Below are 25,157 nucleotides of genomic sequence, written 5' to 3'. Positions count from 1 at the left end.
AACATTGTTGTCTCCTCCACTGAAGCTTGCATAAAAGCAAATGCATCATATCACAATTTTTGTTCTATACTATTTCTATTTAAAGCCCAGTCAAGCTTTTTCAAATCCTTAAAAGGCTTTTTCAGTGCTGTCATTACTGTGTAGTTTCTTCTTTTGGCCCACATATTGTACACTGAGGCATAAAGATTAAGGCCCACACCCTGGCATTATGTTCATTTTCATGTCTTCATGACTGAATTAAATACCAGTCCTGGTGTTTCATGGGGTGGGGTATACTCACTGAGCTTTAAACTGATTCTCTGGTTATTGCATCACTTGAGCAAATGATCTGAAGATAAAAAGGAAAAAAAAAGAGAAAGAAAATTTAAAAATCCCCTTATCTATAATCCACTTGCCTACCCAAAGTAAATGTATATGTCTGAAGCATGTTCTACTTTAGAGTCCACTTTCAGAGTTGGATCAAACATGATGATGACGTAATTTGTGCTAAGATGATCCTAATTTTCAACATGCTTCTTGGAGGACTGTTTTCTCTGGTCTGAGGCTGTCGGCATGAAGGAGAGGAAACCGTGTACCATAGTGGGATTTTGGTTATACTAATGATACCCAAGTTAATGTTGTAAATAAATTAAGAATTTATTTTAAATGTGAAGATGTGGAAGAATGAATTTCATGTTTTATTAGCTGAGTTTTTATCTATCTTTAATCTGCAAAAGTTCTTGGTTTCCAATTCTTGCTGAGAGTGACTTGATTATTTGAAACTAATTGCTGTGAACAGTAAGCAGGAAATGGTCATGGTTTATTCTGGGGACTGTTCTCATAGAACATGATCCAAAATGGCTAGTGAATGTGGGAGACATTTTTACCAATAATAGATAGTTTTAATTAAGTTTATTCATCTACTAACTCTCTACATAAAAATTCAGCTGAATGAGTCCAAGTCACATATATCTTGTCAAAGTAAAAGAATATGCTAAATATGCCTTAGAAGTGGCATATTGGTTGTGCAGCATAACATGTTTTTTTGCAGATGTTTTTGGATTGAGTCTCTTGTTGCTGCTTTATTTTGGAAATGCCAAATTTATAAAGAAAGTAGCAAACAATCCAAGTGTAGTTGATGAAGTTTGTAAAGATGAGTGAATAGGACAAGGCTTTTGATGGCTCATTTATTCAACAACCTCTTCTAAGGGGGCCAAAACAAAAGTGTCATTCTGCACTTGGCTTAAAAAATAATTGTGTGTAAATGTGCAAAAGGACTGTGGTGAAGTTTAATGTTAAAATAACTTCAACTGATGATTAAGTTGGTATGTTTCTATGTGTTAAATAGAAAAAGTAATACTAAATAGAAATTTGGTGGTTGTCCACCATCTTGATTTTTGTAGCTTTCTTTGAAGTGTTTAGTTATATAAAAGATTCAAATTGAATTGTTGACTTCTTATTTTATATGTCTGGGAGGAGTTAAGGGTTATACTAACCTTCTTAGTTTATCCCAATTCCAGTGAATAGAAACAAAAATGTTGACATTTAACTCATAAATAAAAGACTAAGAGTTTTTTGGTTGCTCGGGCTTTTTGTTCTACTTCAGATAACAGAAGGTGAGTTAGAAATACTGTTTTTCTGCAGCTAGATGTTCTACACTTGGAAAACTGAATCCATGACTTTTATGGACAAAAATCTTTGGTTGGATTACTTGAGGATAGATAGTCAGGCTTTCTTCACTGGTTATTTATTTCTGCCAATTGACATGACAGCTCTATATTGAGAAATGGGATCTATTGACATATATCCCTATATACTGGAATATCTTCAAGTGCATTTAAAAATAAGCCTAATTTTCTGCTTCCATTCTACAAATAGGTTGCAACTAGTACTTTCAGCAGGTTCTTGTGCTGTTAACAATGGTGTTCTGCTCTTACTTCACTGTGGCATTATGTCCGTGCAATGCTACTGCTATGGATTTACTGTATAGTAGTATAAACAGAATTGTGTTTATTGAAGTTGCATTAAACTTTAGAGATTTTAATTATTTGATAATTTTATTTCCAAGCCTGCAAAAGTAGAGAGAAAAAATATGGAAGAGATAACTATAAGCCTACTACATAAACTATGCTAGAGGTACATTACTGATCAGAATGAATGGGTATGTTCAGACAGGTGTCTTGCAAAACATTAATAACAGTTCACTGATTTCTGTGGCTGTTCTGTGCATTTTATTCACTTATGTGCTAAACCTTACACACATGCAGTAAGTAATTAGAAAAAAACCACAAACAGGAACTAGTAAAATTTAGAGAAGTGTAGACTAGACAGGTATCCATTTGCTAGTGTAAAATCTGGTTTCTGAGAAAATCTGACTCTTTCAGTAAGAGTTCTCTCTGTGTATCAGCTGTGCAACTGGCTTCTTGGAAGCATCCTTTTACAGAGTGAATCAAATGGTGCTGCTTAGGCCATTTCTACCTGTAGCCTTTAACTTGCCAGCTCACAGCTTAAAATGGTTTGCTCACACAATGATACAATAGCATAATTTTTTTATCAGGTAAAAATTGGTGATTGTTAAAACTCTGTGAAATCTGCTTCCGCTTGAATTCAGGGAAAATTTTACCTTAGATTTTTCAACAGGAATAGTTATTGTTGCACTCCTTCCATATGAATATATCAGTAGTGGAAAGCAGAAGTAGGATTTTGCCCAGCTGTGAAATAACACTTGCCCCTGCCAGAGCGCTGTGTGCACACATGACATGAAGCAAAATATTAACCTTTTGAATAACTCTAAGATGGTTGTAAATGTAATTAACAGACTGCAGTTATTGACGTTGATTTGCATTAATGTAGATCCTTATGATCTCTATGGCAAATAAAGTCAACCCTTAAAACTACTTGTAATGAAATTTTTATTCTTCCAGCATTTGCAATTTATTTACAAAGCTTTTCTTTCTTTTTTCTTTTTTTTTTTTCTCTTTTCCATGTACAGGTAATGGCCCAATTTTGGATCCAGACGTTTATGGTATATATATTTTCTTTTCTTTTAATAATAGAAATGAAGGAACTGAAACATTAAAAGTTCAAATGTTAGGCTCAGTTAAATTGAAATGTCACATAGAATAATACAGCTCTAAAATGTACTTTGTGGTTTTGGTTCTTCAGCTTTATATTTAACATATGTGATGACACTATGATGTTTTACTTACTATGCTGCTTTTGATTCACATTAGGAGAAGCATAAATCCACCGCTGTAGGATGATTGATCCTGTAGGATGACAGCTGTGTGATGTAGTTCACAGACATGAGATTTTGTGAACCTTTTGGAGGCATTTCTTGGAGGAAAGAAAGTTTGTGATTTCTCTTTATACAACTTAATTTATTTTTTCAGGGATGATTCCATACTTGTTTTGCCTCCAAAAATGTACCCCTAAATCCCACTTAGAAATGAAGTTGGCGCAAGTAAGTTTTCCTGTAGGCAATTTATTTTGCTCTGTCTGCTCATTTGTACCTTCCCTTAATCTCTCTTGCATAAGCAGACCATCAATTCAGTGGTAGCTGAGTGTGTGCCAGGAGATTTTGATGACACAGTGTTCACATTAGTTTTTTAGTTAGGCAAAATGTACCAAGTGAAAGCCAGTGTGCACTGAAATAGAAGCTGCAGAATGAAAAGCAACTGTCTGGTTTTCAAAAATATTTCTGGTATACTTCTGGTGAGTAGAAAAGTTCATTTTACACAAACAGCTTGAAGATGGATCCTGTTCGGAGTACTTTTTATTTGGATGAAATAGCCCATGACTCAGGTTACCTAAAGCTGATCTAAATGTTATTGCTTTGATTCCATTCCACGTCATTAAACTTTAGCAAATGTGCAATTGAAGCATCAATTTGACTTCAAATGCTTAGAAACTCCAAAGGATAACTTCCCCTCCCCCTCTTTCCAAAATCTTTTTTTTTTTTTTTTTTTGAGGAGAAGGAGAAAGGAGGGTTGGGGATGGGAAAGTAGTGACGGTTTGCACCGTTTTTCATGTATTGTATTATATAAGCTGTATGCATGAAGATTTTGATTCTGAGTTTTTTATCAAGATCCTGATGCCTGTGTATGGCTTTAGCCATGTGAGTGCTGTGCTTTGACTGACTTGGGTGGGTTTCTGCTGAGGTGTGTGTGCTTTGAGTTTTGCTAGCAGATCACAGCCTGCAAGACCTAGTCCTGATGAAGGCGGCCTTCCTCTTTATTTCTGGCTGTTCTTTCTGCTGCTTGGCACTGCTCTCCTTGTGATGTGAAGAATTTTTTCAAATGTTTTTTGTTAAGTATTTTGAACACACAACAGAAATCAGAAGATCTGATGAGGTGACATCAGGCAGCATGACATTGAATTTGCCCAGGGGAGTCCTGCCTGCATGGGGCACTGCTTGCCACAAGCATGGAGCAGTCACTTGTGCCTCTGGTCCACCTCTGCAGCACCTCTTGGAAAACAATAAGAGAGAATGCGGTCCTGACACCATCTGGAAATTAACTGAGGGAAATAAACCGACTCACATGGGTCTGAGCAGGACATTGAGTGCAAAGCCAGCTCCTTTGGCTCTGAGTTCTTATTTTCATGCCATCATGCCTCTTCCTTCTAATGTGGTTGTAAGCATGAGAGAGACAACCTGCCCCATATTTGCCAAACCCCAGAATGGCTGTGCAGAGTGATCCCCTGGTGCTGATGCAACTGTACTGTTGTGTCTATCCCAGCTGCCATGCACCTTGTTTATGAGATGACTGCAAAATGCTGGCCAGTGTCAGCTGCAAATCACTGCAGTTGTTATTAGTCACTGGTGGCTGCATGAGGTACAGAGCACCAGAGAACCTGGCCCTAGAGCAATATGAGCCTTATCTAGCATGAGTCAAAAGGCGTTCTCCTGTCTGTAGAAGTGCTCAGTGTCCATGTCAGGATTTCATAGTGAAATGAGCAGGAATTTGTTCAACTCAAATTGTCCACTTGTGCTGGATAGCTGTTGCGTGTATTTTCCTTGCCGGATTCACCCATTTCAAGAGGCTTTGAAGATCTGGCAATACCTCAAATGCAAATGATTCACAGTTAGACAGCAAGCAATGTCAGCATACCACCACTATACCAATGTAGCCTACCTTAGTTCTTGCCCATTTTAATATGGAAGGGCACCCAGAGGATTCACAGACCAGACCTGTTGTTCTCATTAGGGTATGATTTCCAGTAGTTTAGAGCAGGCTTGAGCATAAACAGAACTACAAATAGCATCAGCTGTTATTTACAAGTGAAATTTGGAGCAAAAAATTTCCTTCTCCAAAGTTTGTTTTACAAAGTCAGAGTAGCAAGGCTCTAAATATTTGTTTTATATGTGAATCTTATAAAACAATAATAAATAGATGGTTGGCTGAAACCATCTTTGTGAAAATTTTCCCAGCTGACTGTAAAGGAAGCCCAAAGTTTTTAAGCTGAAGTACTTGTTATAAAGCAGGCTTTGCCTGAAGATAATGAATTAGAACTCTCCTCCTCTTCTCTAGCAAAGGATGTACTCACAGTGACAATGGTCAGCACAGAACCTTGTCTGAAAGTCCAGGCTGCTTGTGCAGGTGAGCCATTCAGGCAGCTATTGTGCTACCTGGATGAGCAAGGAATGCTGTTCATTCTCCTGTTCCTGGTGCTCTAACCTTGCTACATGCTAATCTACACACACACACAGATGCAGAGCAAAGTTGGAGAATTCAAATGGTAAAAGATCAGGAAATATTTTTTTTTTCTGTTGAAAGCTCTGTGTATTTAATACGTATTTTGTCTTGAAGGAGTCCTGTCCTTTGGCATGCATTGTTTAGAGCCAAAATAGACTGTGTGAGTTGTTTAGACATCCTGACTGTGCTGACTGTAGCGCTGGTGCCAGAGGTAGCTGACAGCTTCCTGTACCAAAAAAAAAAAAAAAAATCTGCAGCCTGCAAGTGCTTTGCAGAAAGCAAATGTGTCCTTGCATGCCTGAAGATCAAAAGCCCAGAGCAAGTTCTTACTAACACTGCCAGCTGAGCTCTCCAAATTGGCCTTGGGAACTAAAGGAGAATAGTGCTTAGGTGCAAGCCCTCCCTGTTCTTGCTCAGCTGGAGCTTCATGCTCAGAAATGCTTGTGCTGCTATAGTTAGCAAGAACTTTTTCAAATTGACATTTAAGATTTCATCTGCAGACTTATTACACTGATTTTAATCAAAACATGTAAAGAAATACATATTTAATTGCAAATTTAAATTACGATGCTGGAGGTGTATTTTATAATAGGTGTAGTTATTGCCCTTTGTTTCTTTCATCTGCATACATTACAGTCATGAAATTAAAGTGTTATGTGTGTTACCAGATGTAATAATTAAATAAATGCATTTTAAAAATTTATTTTAATGCATGTTTATCCTTAACTTCATATATATAACATTTAATTATTTTTCTCTCATTTGAATAATTTTTTCAGGAGATCATGGACTCTGTGTTTCATTTTGAATATCTCTGTTTTATTTTGAAGTTCTTATAAATAATTGAGCCATGATAAGTCTTTGATTGGTATACTTCTGGTTTTGTCCCTGCAACAATGTCAGTGTAATTATTTTGATAAATCAATCAAATTTCTTCATACCATTATGGGCACTTTAATTTTTAAAGGTTTATCAGTATGATAGCAATGTTAAACCGTAACCTCTGTGCGTATAATATGCTTTTAAAAAATTATTTATTGAACAAATGAAAACAGCTATTTCACATTTTATATTGGTAAGATAGCTGGAACTGCCAAGTTCTTTTCAGCAAAACAAAAATGCTCAAGCTATTTTCTAAGACTGTCCTATATTTGACTGAACACAAGGCTGGTGAAGTTCAGTGTAGAGGGCAGTCTTTCATTTTTAATGGGAAGTCAGAAGAACATAAAAATAGCTCTATGGATGGAGTTCTCATTTAACTCTATGTTTCCAGTAGGGATACACATTATGATGCAGATTGCTTTTTTTTCATGTTTGTCAGTCTCAGCACATTTGTTCAAATACATGCTACAGTGATTCCTCCCAAAACATTTTGGCTTCTTTAGCAATTATGAGTTGTGTCCAAAGAGCTTAAACTCCTAAAGCTGATGGTGGCTTTACCATCTTACAGAGCAGAAATCATATAGAAAACCATTTCCCCATCAAAGTTATGAAGTTATAAAAGCAACACTTTTTCCTTTCTTAAGAGTATGAAACCACACCTAATGATCTTGGAGATGCCACAAATAACAGTAATCAAATCACTTCAACGGATGTTTCCAACAAAGAGAATGAAGATAGCATCACTGTAAGTATATGCATTGTTTCCTGATCTGTGATATTTGTGGACTTTTTGGCTATACAACTTACAAAATTGCAGACACTATAATAAGACTCTGGCCTATAAGAAAACTATAGCTATTACTGTGTTGTGATAAAAACTCAGGAAAAAAAAAAGGATGAAAAATAAAATCAGTGCTCCCCACTCTAGTCCTTCCCCCATTTTTTAAAATGAGTGAATTGCTTTTCAGTTCAAGTAAAACTGCTCTTTTGTGCCTTGCTTTTCTGAAAAACGAAACTTTCATTTTTTTAGCCTAAGAATTTGCATCTAATTTTTAGTCAAGGACAGCAAATTTTCATTTACAAAACAAAGACCTCCAAAGATTATTTGAAGATTGTTGCTTGAATTTACATCCTGGAGTCACCTCTGTGTTAGAGAGGTGATATGCTGCAATGAATTTTCAAAATATGTTGTTTTAAGGCATGATTTCATGTAAGTTTTTGATAAATGGCTTGTGATAGATTTTAGTACAAGTAGCTTTACTGGTAGGCTTCTTAATTTGCTGCCTTGCCTCTCATGCTGTCCTGAACTGAAATGTTGCAAACTGATAGTGGGTTACCAGCCTGGTTGACATTGCAGCCTCCCTCCATCAGTGACTCTGTAAAGCAGCAAGCAGAGGAGAGTGTGCATTCATGAGCCAGAGAGCAGACTGTGATTGGGACAATGTGCTAAAGATTGGGAGGATCCAAGACAGTCTTATCTCATCTGATAGCCGAGTCATTGAACTGCCAAGGTGGTAAAGTTGGGACCTGTGGAAGTCCTCTGGTCCAAGCTCCTCTGATTAAAGCAGGGCCAATATGGTTCTTTATGGCTGTGTCCTCTCTGGTTTTAGTATTACCAGTGATGGAGACTTCACAGCCACTCCAGGTAATTTATACAAGTATTCAAACATCCTCACAGTAAATTCTTTTTTCCTATGTGCTGCTCTTACTTGTTTTCTTGTAACATACCTCTCTGCTGGAAGGGAAAAGGGTGATGTGTGCTCCCTCCCATCTGCCTTGAATGTGTAGGATGTTAAAAAATTTCTCGTTAAGTGTCTGAATCTGTGTTCTCTGCAGACTAGAAGAAACCTCAACAAGTGTCTGTTATCTGTACTCTTTGATCTCAATGCAAATGTTTCCCAGTTGAAATTAATCTCTTTTCATAACTGGATTAATATGAATGTATGCTGGATGTCTTTGAAGACACAAAACCAAACCAAACAGGTCTGTTTGTGTCCTCTCTTTTTTTAGGTGTACGTTGTGGTGGGAATTGCAGCACTGGTGTGCACGGGCTTAGTAATAACCCTCATTATTCTGAAGTTTGGAAGACATTCTAAGTTTGGGATGAAAGGTAAGCAGGGTTGGTTTTACACCTTCCAAAATTGTTGTGGGTTGTATGAGCTGAGACTGTAGTCTGCTCAACCAGGAACAGTCAAAGTAGCTACATTAAATGCCACCACATTTAATATTTTGGTTATTCATCAGGTAAGTGAGGGAAGAGGTAGATGCAGACAATGTAAGATTTTGGATCAAACACTTCTGTTTTCTTCTTAGGACAAATACCATTTCTTTGCCTGCTGCAGCAAAACCCCCTGAGACAATTCCTGGAGTAAAATATTTCTTAAGTCAGTGTAGGTAGGAAGAAGATAAGAAATAAAATTTATTCTCAAGTTTAAACTCAAGTTTGATTGATGAGAATCTATGCTGTATGTAAGAGGCAGTTTAGACAGTACTACACTGTTCCATTAAGGTGGTGGGGAAGCAATAACCAGAGCAGAAGGTGCATTTGCAGTGGATCCTGTCATAGTGGTGCTTTCTGAGAGATGCATTTTCATGTGCTTCTTGGGGAGCAGCATCTGGAGAGAGCCGCAAGTATCCATGTCCCTGTGGAAGGGGGAAATCTCAGCCCTTCATTTATTCATTTATTATTTTACAGCCAGATGGAGGTATGTGTAACACAATGGAGGTATGTGTAACCTGCAACAACTCCGTTACTATATTCTTTTACTAGTATCATCAGTCTGTGTCTGATGATGTGGGTGAATTTGTATTTAAAAAGAAAAAGAGAGAAAATTTAAAAAAGAAATCAAAAAAAACCAACTTGCTCTCTTGCTGAGAGACCTAGAAGATGCTTTGCCGTGTGCTAAAGGAGATGAGCGTTTTTTTCTTAAGATATATAGATGAGGGTCTGTGGAGAACATGGTAAGTAATCTTTTGGTAGACTCCTGTTAATCTCATGTCCTTCTTCTAAATTGTGCTTATGACACAGTACCACTTGGATGTATATCTTGGTAATGCTTACATGCTCTTGGTAAGTGCTCCTTTCAGAGATATCTACTCTGTATTTTATGTTCCTGTATTCTGTTCAGAGTAGCTTTCCTGGAACAAATGGGATTTGAGCAGAACAGAAACGTAGTCGGTGCAGATCAACTGCTAGGATGGTAATCTTGTCTCTTACCTGCTTCCAGTATGTCTCTCTGTTTGGGGTAGCATTAGAAAAGAACAATCATTGTAAAATATCCTGAATAGCAACATGAAGTCAGCAGGATTGAGCTGCAGAGTTTTGGCAGAAGGCTAGTCTGTGACTGAACAGTTCAGCCTAAATTTTGTGTTCGAGGCTTTCTGAATTGCATTTAGAGAGCTGAAGTAGGTGGAAGCTGAGAGAAACAGTGAGAGAAACAGTAAGATTTGTTTGATGCTAGCTCTCTAAAGCTGAATATTTGTTAGGTTTTTCAAAATATGCGTTAAATATTTCAACACAACATTATTAAAGAAACTAGGATATAAACCCTACCTTGAGAGAGAATGCATAAAGTTCTATTTTGTGTTGGAGTGTTAAGTTACCTACCAGGAAGCTACTTGTTTTTCAGTATCTTCAGATACAGCTCTTCTCACAAAAATAGTGTTCTTGCCTAATCGGTAAGTTTGACCAGAGCAATTCTTTGTTGCAAAATTGTCCATGTAGGTAATATTTTAATAAGAATATGATTTCATGGAAATGACTATATGAAATTGCAAAAAGGCCTCATACATATAACTTATTTTATTTTTAATGGTGAAATGTCACTGTGAGTTACAAATAACTCTTGAGTCTTTCATGAGAAAGTAGTGACTGTCATCTGTCCCTTAAGTGGACCTCAAACTTCTCCAAAGCATGCATTCACACCTCAGATTCACCGTCTGGATCTATCTATAGACCAAAGTCCCAGAAACCCTCTCTCCCTTCATCATCATCATTATTACTGAGTTTATATTAAAACAATATTTTAAGACTTGAGTTTAGATATAAATACATATGTAGTACCCAGGCTAATAGAAAATATTGCCTGCTCTGAAAAGCCTGCAGTGTTAAGTCTATGTCAAGAATTGAAATATGAAAATAAAACTTGTGTATTAGACCATGAGGAAAATAAGGTGAGCATGATGAGAAGATTTTTTTTCAGTCATTATTGATCAACACATTTAAATGTGTATCTTGGAATTTGTGAATAAAAGGGCAAGTCAGGTACCTGAGAATTTGGAGGCATTTGCAATTTAATTCAGTCACAGCAAAATTAATCCAAACTTTGTGTGCAAAGAGTGTGCTATAGTGGTAGTTTAATAAACAATCTCAGTAGGGAAATGGGAAGGAGCTAAATATCTGGTTTTCCATGGAAGATATTTATAAAGCAAGATTGTAAAATCCTCTTCAAAATTAATGATGATTTTTGTATTCATAAGAGGTAACTTCCTGAATTACATCAGGCAGAAATGCACAAAAGGCTATGCTTCTTTTTTCTGTTATGTTCTGAGAACACAACATGGTCACTCAGATACCCTGTCATTAAATGTCTACACATCCTTCTCCAGCAAGCAATTTGGAAAAAACAAAATAACCATTCAGTAATTGCAGCAGTCAAACTGTCACTAATGCTATTTTTCATGTAACCATGTATTTGGAAAAATTTTCCATTGAAAATCAGAAAAAAAAAGTGTATAGGCCAACATAACTGTGTGTCCTGTCGGAAATATCTTTATGTAAGGGATGACATTTTCATCTCATTTGGGTTCAGAGCAGGCATCTGCAGCTTCTGTAGACATTGTTTTATGCCTCCTACTTTTAAATGTCAGTTTATCCCATCTTTTACACGGGCATCGTCTGCCTGCTTCTTAGACTTGTGTCTTTGCTGAATTCTTCTGTACTTACAGAGCTTGAGCATGTCTGGAGTGAGGGACTGAAGTTACCGAGTCCCCAGAAAGAGATGTGGATCAGGCAGGTGTGTCTGAGCTGTTGGCTGTGTCAGAGCTGCCCATACCTGGAAGCACTGCATGTGCTGAGGCTGCCACAGAGCTCTCCTTGAGGTCTTCTTTCCAGTACTATATGGAGCAGAACAGCTTCCAGTCTGTGTTAGAGAGCATCAGGTCCTCTGCGAACTTCCAGTTCTTTGGCTGTACTAATCAATATGTCATCAAAGTCTGTTGAGGAGTTGTATAAAAATAAATTATCCCTATTTTCTTACATTTCTCTATTCATTTGGTATATTTAAGGTAAGAGAATAACTTGAGGCATGTTCATTTTACTCACTTACCTTTCCAAACTGTAGTCATGGAGTGCTTTTAGAAGTGCTTTTAGAAGCACTTGGAAACATTTTGTTTAGGATGTTTTGTATTATGATTGAAGTTGGATTGTACTGTATGAAGCTGTTGTTTTAATTCTTGCCTTAATTCTTTTTATTCTATCTTTCAGCTAGAGGAGATAGCAGTTTCTAATGATTGACTTTGGGAACAGTATTAGTACAGAACAGATCTGTGGTCTGTGCTAGAGGAGTCTTAAAATAGATTTAGTACAAAAAGCTCTCATGTTGTGCTAGACTTCAGACAAAATAGCATAGCAAAATTCATCAGAATAATTGGTGAAATATAATTCTCTATTTTGCTGCTTGTGTACATTTTAAACACCTTCTTATACAGGAGCTAGAGACAACAACTTTGTATGAAAAGCTGATTTTTATTGCTTGGATCTGGAGGTGAGGTTTTTAGACCCTTGCAAGATGCTGTAGCATAAATGGTGAAAGCTTCATTTAATTTCCTAAATGTGTTTGTTAAGACTTGTGGGTTGCTCTTACGAAACATTTTGGCTTGCTTTCTTGCTTGCTTCTGTGGGATGTGAAAATGCTTATGGTGGGAATTCACTGGAGGCTGCCAAGACAGCTCTTACCATTTTGTGTTTATTTCTGACTCCATCTAACCAGCTTATGAAACTGAAAACTAAGAAGGGAACTGGAGTAGAGAGGACAAAGGAGCATTTGTGAACTCCTTGAGAGGATTTGTGGAAGAATAATTCTAATCCTGTTTTATTCTACTTTGCATGTTGAATAATGATGGAAGTAACCAAATGGTTTACAGCATAACCAGCCCAAAACACAGTTTGCAGAGGTTAATCATGCCACTAAGCATGAAGGGAAGTGTGAAGAAAACTGATGGAAGATAAATTCATCAATAAACTTCAAAATAGCATTATTCAGTTAAAAGTATGAAAACATTTTTGATTATATCAACTGTTCCTATTCCAGTGATAAGACAATCCCTAGTACTCCCTGCTTCCCAGGAATCTGGAGGTGGATAGTCATGGAAAAGAATATTGTCATGGCAGCTTTACTGATAGAGGTAAATGGAGTTTGTGTAGGTTTTACCAAAGTCAGAAAGGAAAGAGAAGCCACTGTCACCCTAACCAGTGTCTTCTAAGTTAACAGACAGAAACTGATAGAAGTAGAGGGAAACATGTGTGTACTTGTTCCATGTAGGGTGAGAGGGATTTTTTTCATATGTCCATATGAAGTTTCTGTCAGTGCCTTGAGCTGCGTGCAAAGGTAAGGGAAAAAAGAGTCTGAAATTCACATTGTATTTAGGCAATGCCAGCTATCTTCTTGTGTTTGTGGGCTTGCATGTCATGCTTTGAAAGGTGCTTCTCCTTCCTCAAGCACTCTCTGAACTACCTCCTATATCTAAACCTATATCCTGACTATGAATTCTTCCCCCTATTCAAAGCCTTGCAAGTCTGTGCCAATCAGGGTACAGAAATTTACCTTTCTGTGATCACGTAATGAGATTGTGTCATTGATCTGTGAGAGAAAACCGTTTGTCTCTTTTAGGACAAACACCCCAAAGTACTACCTTTCCCTAAAGTTCTTGCTAGCTGCTTGTCAACTTTTTTGAGTGTAAATTTGGACTGTCAATGAGAGTGCTGCTCTCTTTCATCAAGCTGATTAAAAATTAGAAACACATCCATGGATTTTGCCTGCCAACATCCAAACAGGGTATTTTCTCCTGCTTCTTGATAGCTCCTTCTCTCAAGCAATTTGTGTAATATATGTGTTAGGCCATGAACATCCTTGAAAACATTTTAAATAAAAGCATTGGTTATTCCAACAGAAGCACATTGATAGTTCTGGAATACTTCTTCTTCTCAGTGTATCACGGTTCACTTTATTTGCTCCTAATCTCTTGTAACTTTTTGAGCTTTGGTCCAAAAGACAGTACAGGGACAGGCAGCTTGGAACTCACTTCAGTTGCAGCATATTTCTCAGTTGTCTTACCATATTTCAGTTTGGGTAAGAAACGCTGTACAAAAGCATAGTAAGAGTCTCCTTACAAAGCAGAATTGTCCTTCTGACACAATGACATAACATAATTACTGACTTTAACTCTCATTTACCCAAACAAACATATTTACGTTACTTAATACAATCCAGGTGAAAGTAGAATGCCTTATCATTCTGTCTGAGAATTTTGTATATTCCTTTGGCTGTGTTGGAATGTGTGTCTTAAGGGTTGTCAGGAAATCTTTTGTGTCTTACTTGTCTGTAAGCGTATAGCAAATGGTCATTGGTTTTTCTACTTTAATACGTTTTCCATGACTTCACCTTGTTGTTGGAGAGGGCCTGATTGCAAGGGACTTAAAACCCTCTGTTTCATTCACAGTAGTGATTGAAGAATTAGGATTTTGGAATGTTTAGATGACTCTGAGTAGTTTGAAGTATGTAGTAGTTTGAACTACTCTGAGTAGTTTGATCTGGGAAAAGGGAGAGTCTTTATGTTTATTATTAACTCATGCATCACATGTCTTGCTTAAGCAATTGGGTTATTGCTTATAGAATAGGAGAAAAGTGAAATTCAGTTAAAATATAAATACTTCTTTGACTTTTAATTCTAAAACAATTACAAAAGAATATTCAGCAAGGATCTGCAGTTTGACAAGTATGACCTAATATTCAAATTGATATGCACTAAGCTTGTAGCAGTAATGGCTACAATTTTGCCTTTTCAGAAAAATCATTAAAAAGATCAAGTTTGTAGATGGGATCACATCTTCTGCTTGACTTTCAGCAAGTCACCAAAATACTGAGCTTTTTGAGTTTCCACTTTTACCTATAGAAGTGATTTTATGCTGTGTTGTACCTACCCAAATGCCAATTCTGTGGGTGTCGATCCTTTAATATCTTTAGAACATTCCATTACTTAGTCAATGAGCAGAATATAAAAGAGGGATCAATTCATGTGAGTCAGTACTGTAAGATCAGATGTAGAGAAAAATGAATGTGCTCAAATATGTGTTATTTTTAGTGAGTAGACAATGTAAAGGCAATGATGATATTGCTCATCTGAACCACACACAAGGAGCTTTTTTTATTGTTTGACACTGACATTCCAGTCCCAGTTGTGTAGTTGTGGACCAATCATATAAATTGTCTGTCTTAGTGCATCACTTGTTAATGGGGGCTGTAATATTGCTTTACCGCATGAACATTTGGAAGGTAGAGTTGTTAATGCTTCTAAGTACCTTACTTTGAATGAGCAAATTGCTATAAGTGTGTAAAAGAATAAGAGTTTGTATTAACTGATCCATAAAGGTGATTTCATATAAGGATTTATGAAGATCTTAAAATATTTAAGTTACCATTCTCTTGTGTTTCAGAAAAAAAAAAAAAGAGCACTGTTTATTGCATTGGTTTGGGTCTGTGTCACCCTATCAGAGCATACTGTTAGACATTTTTAGAGTTCCATTGTTCTTATTCATATAAAATTTGATCTCTAGGTCTCAGGTATCTGTTTTGGTCTGCTATTAGGTTTTCTGAGTCCAATCCTAAAGTGCAAGATACCATAGATTAATGTAGCTCTTTCTGTAATAGGAACAAGCAAGTAGATGATGCCTCATGTTTAAGCCAAGATCTATGAAGACAGCTGAGATCTGAACTGGGCGATTTTTAATGATGCAGTGGTGCATTTGACTCTTTGATTGCAAAATGTAAACTCAGCTGTAATGATTCAGGGAGAAAAGGAGTTACTAGCTTGCTTAGAGCTTTACATGATTCAGACTACTATGGTGGTATTATTAACACTGATATTATGAACAAAGGGAAATTATCTGAGATCTCATGGCCATTACAAGTGAAAAATAAGGAAAACAAATGTAAACAAGTACCTGTTGTATCTCATTCCCCCTCCCCCTAAAGTATACAAGCAGGTGATGGGATGAAGGAATATGTGTGTATGTGGTGTGCATGAAGTGAAATGAGAACTGGGGAGACACTGAGTAGAGATGCTGAAATTCAAAGAGATTGAAGAGAAAACATGGACACAGTAGAATTGAGGAGAGCTGAAACTGATGCTCTCTAAGGCTCTGCCTTGATACGGACTGAGCCACACAGAAATAGCAGAGCTCCTAGTTCAAGGTAGTGGAAGAATAAGACAATCCTAGAAGTTTAATCTGCAGAGTCCCAACCCCATGTTCAGTCTACAGCCACATTTGCTTCACAGGTCTTTATTTTATAGTTTCTCCTTTGGGTTTTTTTATGTACAAAGGGTGAATTCTCACCTGCTTGTATATGAACTTTTTGCCCATATGCAGGTCATGCTATTTTGGGAATGTGTTATTTTGTGAGGGCAAATTGTAGTTTAGCTCATGGAAAATTTTAGAAAGAAATGAGTTAGGATATAGGAGGAAAGGAGGATGAGAGGAATGGAGAGAGAGTAGATCATAATAATGGTAAGTTTACCTGTGATCAGACTGAAGGAATCAGAGTTTCATCAGATGAAATAGAAATCAGTGAATCAGAAAGAAGGAAAATTACTAAAGAACAGCAAAGCTGGCCGATATTTTTCTTTTTCTTTCTTTCTCTTTCTTTCTTTCTTTCTTTCTTTCTTTCTTTCTTTCTTTCTTTCTTTCTTTCTTTCTTTCTTTCTTTCTTTCTTTCTTTCTTTCTTTCTTTCTTTCTTTCCTTTCTTTCCTTTCTTTCTTTCTTTCTTTCTTTCTTTCTTTCTTTCTTTCTTTCTTTCTTTCTTTCTTTCTTTCTTTCTTTCTTTCTTTCTTTCTTTCTTTCTTTCTTTCTTTCTTTCTTTCTTTCTTCCTTCCTTCCTTCCTTCCTTCCTTCCTTCCTTCCTTCCTTCCTTCCTTCCGACACTTCCTTCCGACACTTCCTTCCGACACTTCCTTCCTTCCTTCCGACACTTCCTTCCTTCCTTCCGACACTTCCTTCCTTCCGACACTTCCTTCCTTCCTTCCGACACTTCCTTCCTTCCGACACTTCCTTCCTTCCTTCCGACACTTCCTTCCGACACTTCCTTCCTTCCTTCCGACACTTCCTTCCTTCCGACACTTCCTTCCTTCCGACACTTCCTTCCGACACTTCCTTCCGACACTTCCTTCCGACACTTCCTTCCTTCCTTCCTTCCGACACTTCCTTCCTTCCTTCCGACACTTCCTTCCTTCCTTCCTTCCTTCCGACCCTTCCTTCCTTCCTTCCTTCCTTCCTTCCTTCCTTCCTTCCTTCCTTCCTTCCTTCCTTCCTTCCTTCCTTCCTTCCTTCCTTCCTTCCGACACTTCCTTCCTTCCTTCCGACACTTCCTTCCGACACTTCCTTCCTTCCGACACTTCCTTCCGACACTTCCTTCCTTCCTTCCGACACTTCCTTCCGACACTTCCTTCCGACATTTCCTTCCTTCCGACACTTCCTTCCTTCCTTCCGACACTTCCTTCCTTCCTTCCGACACTTCCTTCCTTCTGACACTTCCTTCCTTCCTTCCTTCCGACACTTCCTTCCTTCCGACACTTCCTTCCTTCCGACACTTCCTTCCTTCCGACACTTCCTTCCTTCCGACACTTCCTTCCGACACTTCCTTCCTTCCGACACTTCCTTCCTTCCTTCCTTCCGACACTTCCTTCCTTCCTTCCTTCCTTCCTTCCTTCCTTCCTTCCTTCCTTCCTTCCTTCCTTCCTTCCTTCCTTCCTTCCTTCCTTCCTTCCTTCCTTCCTTCCTTCCTTCCGACACTTCCTTCCTTCCGACACTTCCTTCCTTCCGACACTTCCTTCCTTCCTTCCGACACTTCCTTCCTTCCTTCCGACACTTCCTTCCGACACTTCCTTCCGACACTTCCTTCCGACACTTCCTTCCTTCCGACACTTCCTTCCTTCCTTCCTTCCGACACTTCCTTCCTTCCGACACTTCCTTCCGACACTTCCTTCCTTCCTTCCGACACTTCCTTCCGACACTTCCTTCCGACACTTCCTTCCGACACTTCCTTCCTTCCTTTCTTTCTTTCTTTCTCTCTCTTTCTCTCTTTCTCTCTTTCTTTCTCTCTCTTTTTCTCTCTCTTTCTCTCTTTCTTTCTCTTTCTTTCTTTCATAATTTTTGAGTTGTCTCAGTTCTCCAATGGTTTAAGCACCATTCACTATAAAGTACATATGTGCTTGGTTTTGATCTCCCTTTGAGATAGTGTCAAGGTGCAATACTAGAAGATGTAATGCTAAAAACCAATCAGTTCTTAAACACTGTAGCTTGGAACATGAATGGTAGATAAATAGAAAGTATTCTTGGTAGAAATGAGGCCCACTGTATGATCTCCAGGAAAAAGGCTGATGTGGAAGTGACTGGCAACAGAGGCTTCTCCTGAAGGCTAGGCCAGCTTGAACTGACTTTCCACAGAGTCAGTTCAGCTGAGGCTGACGGGCACTCTGCAAGTGTCTAGTCTTACACTCAGCATAAAGCAGGGTGAACTGGTGATGTTTATGGTGTTTCTTCTTTCAGACAAACAGGAAATCTGTAAAGCCATTACTGCAGCAGTGCTGTTGCATCTTAGGAAGAAATGAAGAAGTAGAAAAATTTAGAAGAATTAAGAAAAATCAAGACAAAAGGTAGTCAAGCTTCTTGAGTATGTAGTAAAAGAAACACTTTAGGTTTTACTTCAGTTATGAGAAAAATTCAAGTAAGATTTTATCATTGGAATGAATAGGTCCTTTTTATATCTCATTTTCACACACACCCCCTGATGCATGTTCAGCATCTTCCAGAATGTCTATAACCTGGGATCAGCATTGTACAATAGCTATTAATTCACTGCAGACAGTGAAATCCCCAAAGTGTTCTCTTTGTGGGTGGCCAAATGCATCTTTTCCAAGTGATTCACAGCTCTTCTCAGTTGCTGTTTTTCTGGAGATACTGTACCTCCCAATGCTTCCTCACTGGTGCAATATGAGTATGCCTCTCTGCCTCACAGTGGCCAGTGTTCCAGCCTTTCACATTTTTATACTTTAAATGTTGGCTTTACATTCAGTCCTCAGGTTGGATGATACTCCAGTCTAAGGATCAGAATAGTGTGTTATATCTAATGACTTTTTTCTTCCATATATGGATCATGAGTGACATAGGAATAGTCATCCTAATGAAAGAACTTTTTGTGCTGCCCTCAAAGTCCATTTTGTCTTGATACCTCTTTTGTATTCTGCATAAAAATCAGAACTGCCTTGTTAAAGAAGAGTCTATAATTCTTTCTGGTTTGTATTCTGCCATGTTTTGTCCCATTTAGTGCTGTTTGCTTTGCCAATAGCAGAAACCAGGAAGACTTGATGGCATTTCTAGTGTGGAAATGAGAAACCAGATTTAGGAAAAGGAGTCTGTCTTTGAAATTAAAAAAAATAGGGCAGGATTGAAAATCTTTCTAATTTGCTCTGTTTGATTTTTTGAAGCTTCTTAAAAAAGAGGTCAGAGAGGGAGTAATGTAACAGGATCCTTTATATTGAAGTGAAATAGGCAAACTATCTAGTAACTATTATTTATGCTATGTCAGTTTTATTCATGGTGTCAAAGCTAATGCACTGTTCTTTCAACTGTCTGGCATGGCTGAATACTCTGGAGCACAAGGTGGGGTAATGTAAACATACAAGGAGTATTTATAAAAGGTCCTTCACCTTTTCCTGGCAGATGACAAAATACGTGAACTAACCGAAAGAGTGTAGGTTTAGTTTAGATATTAGGAAGAAATTTTTTACTTTGAGAGTGGTGAGGCACTGGAACACATTGCCCAGAGAAGCTGTGCATGCTTCATCCCTGGAAGTGTTTAAGGCCAGGTTGGATGAGGCTTTGAGCAGTGTGGGACAGTGTAAGGTTGCCCATGGCAAACAGGTTGAAACCAGGTGATATTTAAGGTTCCTTGCAGACCAAACTGTTCTATGAATTTCTTCATCATGAAGCTTCACTTCTTGGTACTTTGGCCAGCCAGTCATGACTGTGGTCCTCCTCCCTCTATTAGCCCCTTTGCCTCTTGCCTGCTCTGAGCATTGATGGTACTACAGAGCTGGTGTGTCTGAGAACTTAGGCCTTTTCCCTCATAGCTATTTTGGATTTTAAAGGCATCATTTTCATAAATAAGAAGAGGACAGGGTACAGTTGTGGAACAATTTCTGTGCTGCCACAGCTTTTCTGCAGAACATATGTGGAAGCATCTGCAGCTGGAAGAAGTCCATTTATAACCCTTGTGAGGAGTGTTATCACAGATTTGCCTCCATGTTGACAGGGCCAGCCCCAACATGGAGACATGCCATGTATGGCCTTTAAAGTAGGAAAAATTTTAACTTTAGTTCTGGTCAGTAGATGTGAGTAATTCAAACTGGGAGAAAAACATTCCTTAAAAAGCAGTAAATTGAGTTACCAGAACCCTTTATTTCATGTGGGAGCTCTCAGGCATAGGACCTGGTGGCCACAGCTCAAATTTTTGGTACCAAAGGTCTTCCAAGACAGGTTTGTGCCCTTTCAGAAAGTTACATCTGTGACTTGTAGCAACAGGCAGCAACAGAAATGTAACTTGTAATAACATCCCCTTTTGCACAAGAGCTTGAACCAGAACCTGTTGACATCCCTTGCTTTTATTGGAGAGGGCCTTTGAAGTGTTCTGTCACACAGCTTCTGAAGCTCCACTGTTATCTCTTCTCCTGTGGCATGGGGGGGGATATGCTCTATGAGCTGTCCCTGTTTTCTGTCTTCAGCTGGCTGTGATGCAGTTGTGCATTTGTTGAATCTCTCTCTAGTAGTTTGAAGGTGAAATTAAAACCTTAGAATTAAAAGGTCAAATTGTGTCTTTGTGGCTACCACAAGAAAAATATTTCTGCCCATGGCCGTCTTGGAGGCCTGTAAGCTCTCTCTGCTCTCAGTCATTTTGGAGAATAGTAGAGCCTCCCCTGTTTCTGTGCTTTTGAATGCTGGCTTGCCAGCTAGGCAGGTGTTGTAGCAGCTTTTCATGGTGCCTGGAGCTTGTGCATTGCATCTGCTTTTGCAGTGACCTCTCCCAGCGTACTTCAGGCAAACATTACTATTCTGCTGCCATCACAAGAAATCATGCAACCTGCCAGTGGCTTAGTAAAGCCCAGGTGCCTTAAAAGTGCAGGTTGTGAGTCAGGTGGATGGCACTGGGCCTGTTCCTGCCCAGCAGCTGTGAGTTTCAGCGATACAGCTATTAAGCACAAAGGTATCACCTCTGACACATGCAATCTTTGTGATGTGGTGTGGCAAAGGTATTCTGGTATGCGCTTGTTCTGTGCTAACACAATCCCTCAGGCAGATGCTTTTGGCTCATGTCAGAGGCAGGGCGATAGATGTTTGTCTTGGTTTGAAAAGACAGGTGTCTGTTAAGGAAGGCAGGAGCCTTCCATGAAATATAAAAAATGTAAACCCCCTCCCTCCAAATTATTATAATTTTGAAATTAGGGGCTCTCGGGCAAAGATATGGGAATAGGAATAACAGTTCTTTACTAGGAGAATTAAAAAAAATACAAATTCAATAGTACAAGAAAAACAGAAAAGATTCCAGAGACTGACAGAGTCAGAATACAGCCTGACACCCTGTTGGTCAGGGTGTTGGTAACAATCTGATTCAACGGTGGCTGCAGTCCTCCTGCAATGACAGATGGGGTTCTGTTGAAGCAGTGAGCCTGTAGAGCCAGTCTTCCTCTGAAGGTCCAGTGGTGGTGTAGATGGGCCTGGTCTTCCTCTGGGAATCCAGTGGAGAAGACAGCTTCTCCTCTGGGAATCCAGTGGGAAAAGGCTGTCTCAGTTGTTCCAAATCTCAGATTATATCCAGGTAGGAATGCTTGGCTCCTCCCTCTGGGCGGAGCATCTCACAATGGGATGGTGTAATTTTATCAGTCACTCAGTGAGACTCAATGGCCCATTAACAGAAGATATCTCCCCAGAGGGAGGATTGGTTTGTGGAAAAGATAAACTGCCCAATTAACAGAAGGGAACTGACAGATGGCAAATAGCATACACACATATCTTACAAACCAGGACAATGTTTCATTTGGTTGGACCAACATGGCTGTTCCTGTGTTCTGAGCTGCACAGAGGAAGGCTGGCAAGGGAGGGAAACTTTCCTTTCTGTTTATTAAGCAGCATGCTGTTTTGGTAAAGAAAAATATGAAATAAGTACACATGGCTTTATTTTACAAAAGCAATAGAATAGTTTGGAATGTCTTATGGCTGATTTACAGTGCAGTTCAGCAGATAACATGTCATGAAGGCAGAGGAATCAGAGGAAATAATCTTGCTTTCACTCCTTGGCAAAGCAGGCTATACCTGAGTCTTGGGCATGGCATACTTTACAGGTCTTGTGACAAATACAAGAGCAGGATGATAGCAAACCAACTAAGAAGCTGTGGCATGTTTTTGCTTTCAGACTGTTGACCCACAGTGTCATGAGGACATAGAGAAATTTGTATAATTTGCTTTTCCTTCTGGTATGTTCAGACAGTTCCTCAGGTCAGAGTCTGCGTGTTCCTGCAGGGTCTGGAAATGTCTGTCCCGTTGTGTAGAACAGGCCCAAGGGTGTCAGATTCAAATAGTGAGAAGATGATAATCCTGGGAGAAGAATGAGACTGTCTTTTTCTGCCAGCCTGCTGGTGTTGCCTGTGGCAGATCTGAGCTGACAGTGTGTACCTTCCTGGTGCTAAAGAAAGTGGGATTCCATGTGTTTGCAGTCTTCATGCAGTTGGCTGTTACCCATCCATGTTCTCTGAACAGTTTTCATGCTGCAGTAGGCATTCAGTATTAATCACAGTCACCCAGCATTTAAGTGATTAGTTATTGAGGCCATGGTATTTTTCACAAACTTTAATTTGCTCCCAGCAGTCAGGACAATGTTTTTACTAAGTAAAATCTGTGCTTCTACAAGCAGATTCTTTGACTGGATGAAGTGTAAAGCCAGGCACTGTTCTCACTGACCACCACTGGTAGTAAAAGGATGTTCATGTACACCAGCTGGCCTTGGAGCAGTGATCCTTGCCATTGAGCTCCCATACTCTGCACACCAAATTAATTCCTGTCATTTATTACTTGTTTTTTAAGAACAAGGCATAGAGCTTCTGAGGGTTTTCTAGTGCCTCTTTCAGCTCTCCTAGTTTCAAGATTACTTAAATTTTAATTAGGTACTTCAAAGTTAGCTAGTTAGGTATCCTGTCTTTTTCCAACTACATTCCATTGTGGGTGACTCCTGATAATCTTTCTCCTCCATTCTAATCCTGAAAATGCAATCAGGATTGTGAGCCATATTGTGGAAATGCTTTAATTGAGATGTGTTCTTACAGTTCAACAACTTGGTCACAATTTTGTTTGCTTCAATATGAGCAGGAAAATTAAAAAAAACCAAACCAAAAACCTCAGCTACAGTGGCAGTTTCAGAATTCAGTGTCTGTTACCTACTCAAAGAGATATCTTGATGTTTAAAACTGAAGTAGTAGCCTTGCTAAGTGTGGGTATTTTTGAAGGCGATGAGGAACTAGGCTGCATAGAATGCATCATTGGTATCTAAATATGTTGATGTGCTTGCAACATCCTTCATAAATTACAAAAAAAGGTCAGTGAGCCAGAATTTTTATTTACACTATGGCCCCTTTAATTGCTCTGTCAGATGGGAATCAGGCTTATTTAAGATGGAGGTCAGCTTTTCTTTGGGAAGAGAAGAGCTGCAGGCAGAGGTCCTGTGGTTGACTGTGTCAGCTTCCATGTGCATCTGGGAAAGTAACATTGGAAACTAAATCCTCCCAGAGAACAGGTGGAACTTAATCTTGGCCTTTAGCTCCTCAATTAACCTTGGCACTGTAACACTGAATTCTGGATGAATGGACGTCTTTGAGTGATTCTTAAGTAGCTTTTTAAATTGGGAATGAAATATGAGTGGTTTGTGGTATTACTGCTTCCAAATATGGCAGGACTTAAGGTAGCAGCAAAGAACCCCAGGTAATAAGGTCTCTTCTGAGCTTGCTCTGGACAAGAAATTCTTCTCTGTCTTAGCTACAAAAATCTTATGGAAGAGGGAGTTTAAGGAACTGAAATATCAGAGTGTGACCTTAGCTGCACTTCAGATGCAGCTGACTCCATTGGCTGGTGTGTGTGTAAAGCACAAAAGGTGCAGCAAAAGCTATTTTGCTGGTGCCAGTAAGAAAACTATGTGAGCCTAGTAGTAGACACAATACAGGTTGTAGACTGAACTGATTAATCCTTTTTGCACAGACTGAAGTGTCCATGTACATTCATATTTGTGGTCACATATGCTAGTGCATTCTTATTTTGGTGTATAGCCTGTCAGCTACAGGTAAATAAATATCTTCCTAAATGTAACTCAGAATAATTTGCTGCTTCTTTTAGCAGAACTTCATGGTTTTAATTTGTCGAGTATAGTCGTAGTTTAGTCTTAAAAACCAAATATATAAATTTTTAAAATACTGCACAGCTTCACTGCTTATCATGCACATTTTTTGGAATATGATTGCTGTTCTGGCACATTTATCTTGTTTAATTTCACTAAAAGGGGTTGCTAATAATGCAGAAAAGGTCTAAAAGATGATAGATCAAGGATGGAAAAACATGGAAAATGAACTTCACTTGATTTTGCATGATTATTGCAAGCAGAGCAGATTCCAGTTTCCTTTTCTGCAATATAATGTTTTCTAGTTCTTTGTGTAGAGTTTCATCTGTCTTACATAGCAGTACATGTGGTTGGAGATTCCACATACTAGTGTCATCTAGACTACTACTTCATGAAGAAAATTACATTTTCTCCTTTCTGAGACAGGCTGAAGGAATTAAATAATTGTATAGTAAGCAAGTGTAGTGTGTGACAGTTTTGATTGAACAAATAGTTCTGAACTGTAAATTAGGCAAAACTCTAAGCATAGAAGCTGAATGATATGTTAAAGTAGCAGGAAATAACTGTTATGGGTCAAGAGTAAGAGTCATGGGTCAACTCTTATGGGCTGAGTAAGATTTTGGGTACACACAAAGGTGACTCTAGTCAGAGGAATTATAGTCCAAGAATAAGAGCAGTGAACCTCCTGCAAATCAGTCATTGAGCACAATGAAAAACACAGTTAAAAGCTTCAGAGATAGATGGGATTACTTTTTTTCCAGAATAAAAACCAAAAAAGCCCAAGCTTCATCTTATACATTACCTGAGAAGTGATGAAGAGAGTGAGGGAGAAGTGAAAATAGAGTCAATGAAATACAGAAGAGGAGGACTTCAGGTCCAAGTGAGAAGACT

The 25,157-nt window shown here is 38.6% G+C and overlaps 1 protein-coding gene across 8 annotated transcripts in view; it reads left to right on the top strand.

Moving 5' to 3' along the window:
- Window positions 1-25,157, top strand: part of NTRK2 (neurotrophic receptor tyrosine kinase 2) — a 195,924-nt gene that overhangs the window by 49,196 nt on the left and 121,571 nt on the right. For all 8 annotated transcript variants that reach the window (XM_038125699.1, XM_038125706.1, XM_038125700.1 and 5 more), the window contains exons 9-11: window positions 2,972-3,004; window positions 7,202-7,302; window positions 8,568-8,667. In XM_038125699.1, the coding sequence (XP_037981627.1) occupies window positions 2,972-3,004; window positions 7,202-7,302; window positions 8,568-8,667 (234 nt within the window). The remainder of the gene's footprint in view (window positions 1-2,971; window positions 3,005-7,201; window positions 7,303-8,567; window positions 8,668-25,157) is intronic.

Source organism: Motacilla alba, chromosome Z, assembly GCF_015832195.1.
Source record: "Motacilla alba alba isolate MOTALB_02 chromosome Z, Motacilla_alba_V1.0_pri, whole genome shotgun sequence".
Classification (NCBI taxonomy): domain Eukaryota; kingdom Metazoa; phylum Chordata; class Aves; order Passeriformes; family Motacillidae; genus Motacilla; species Motacilla alba.
Note: the sequence above shows the minus strand (reverse complement) of the source record. Positions and strands in the feature narration are given on the sequence as shown.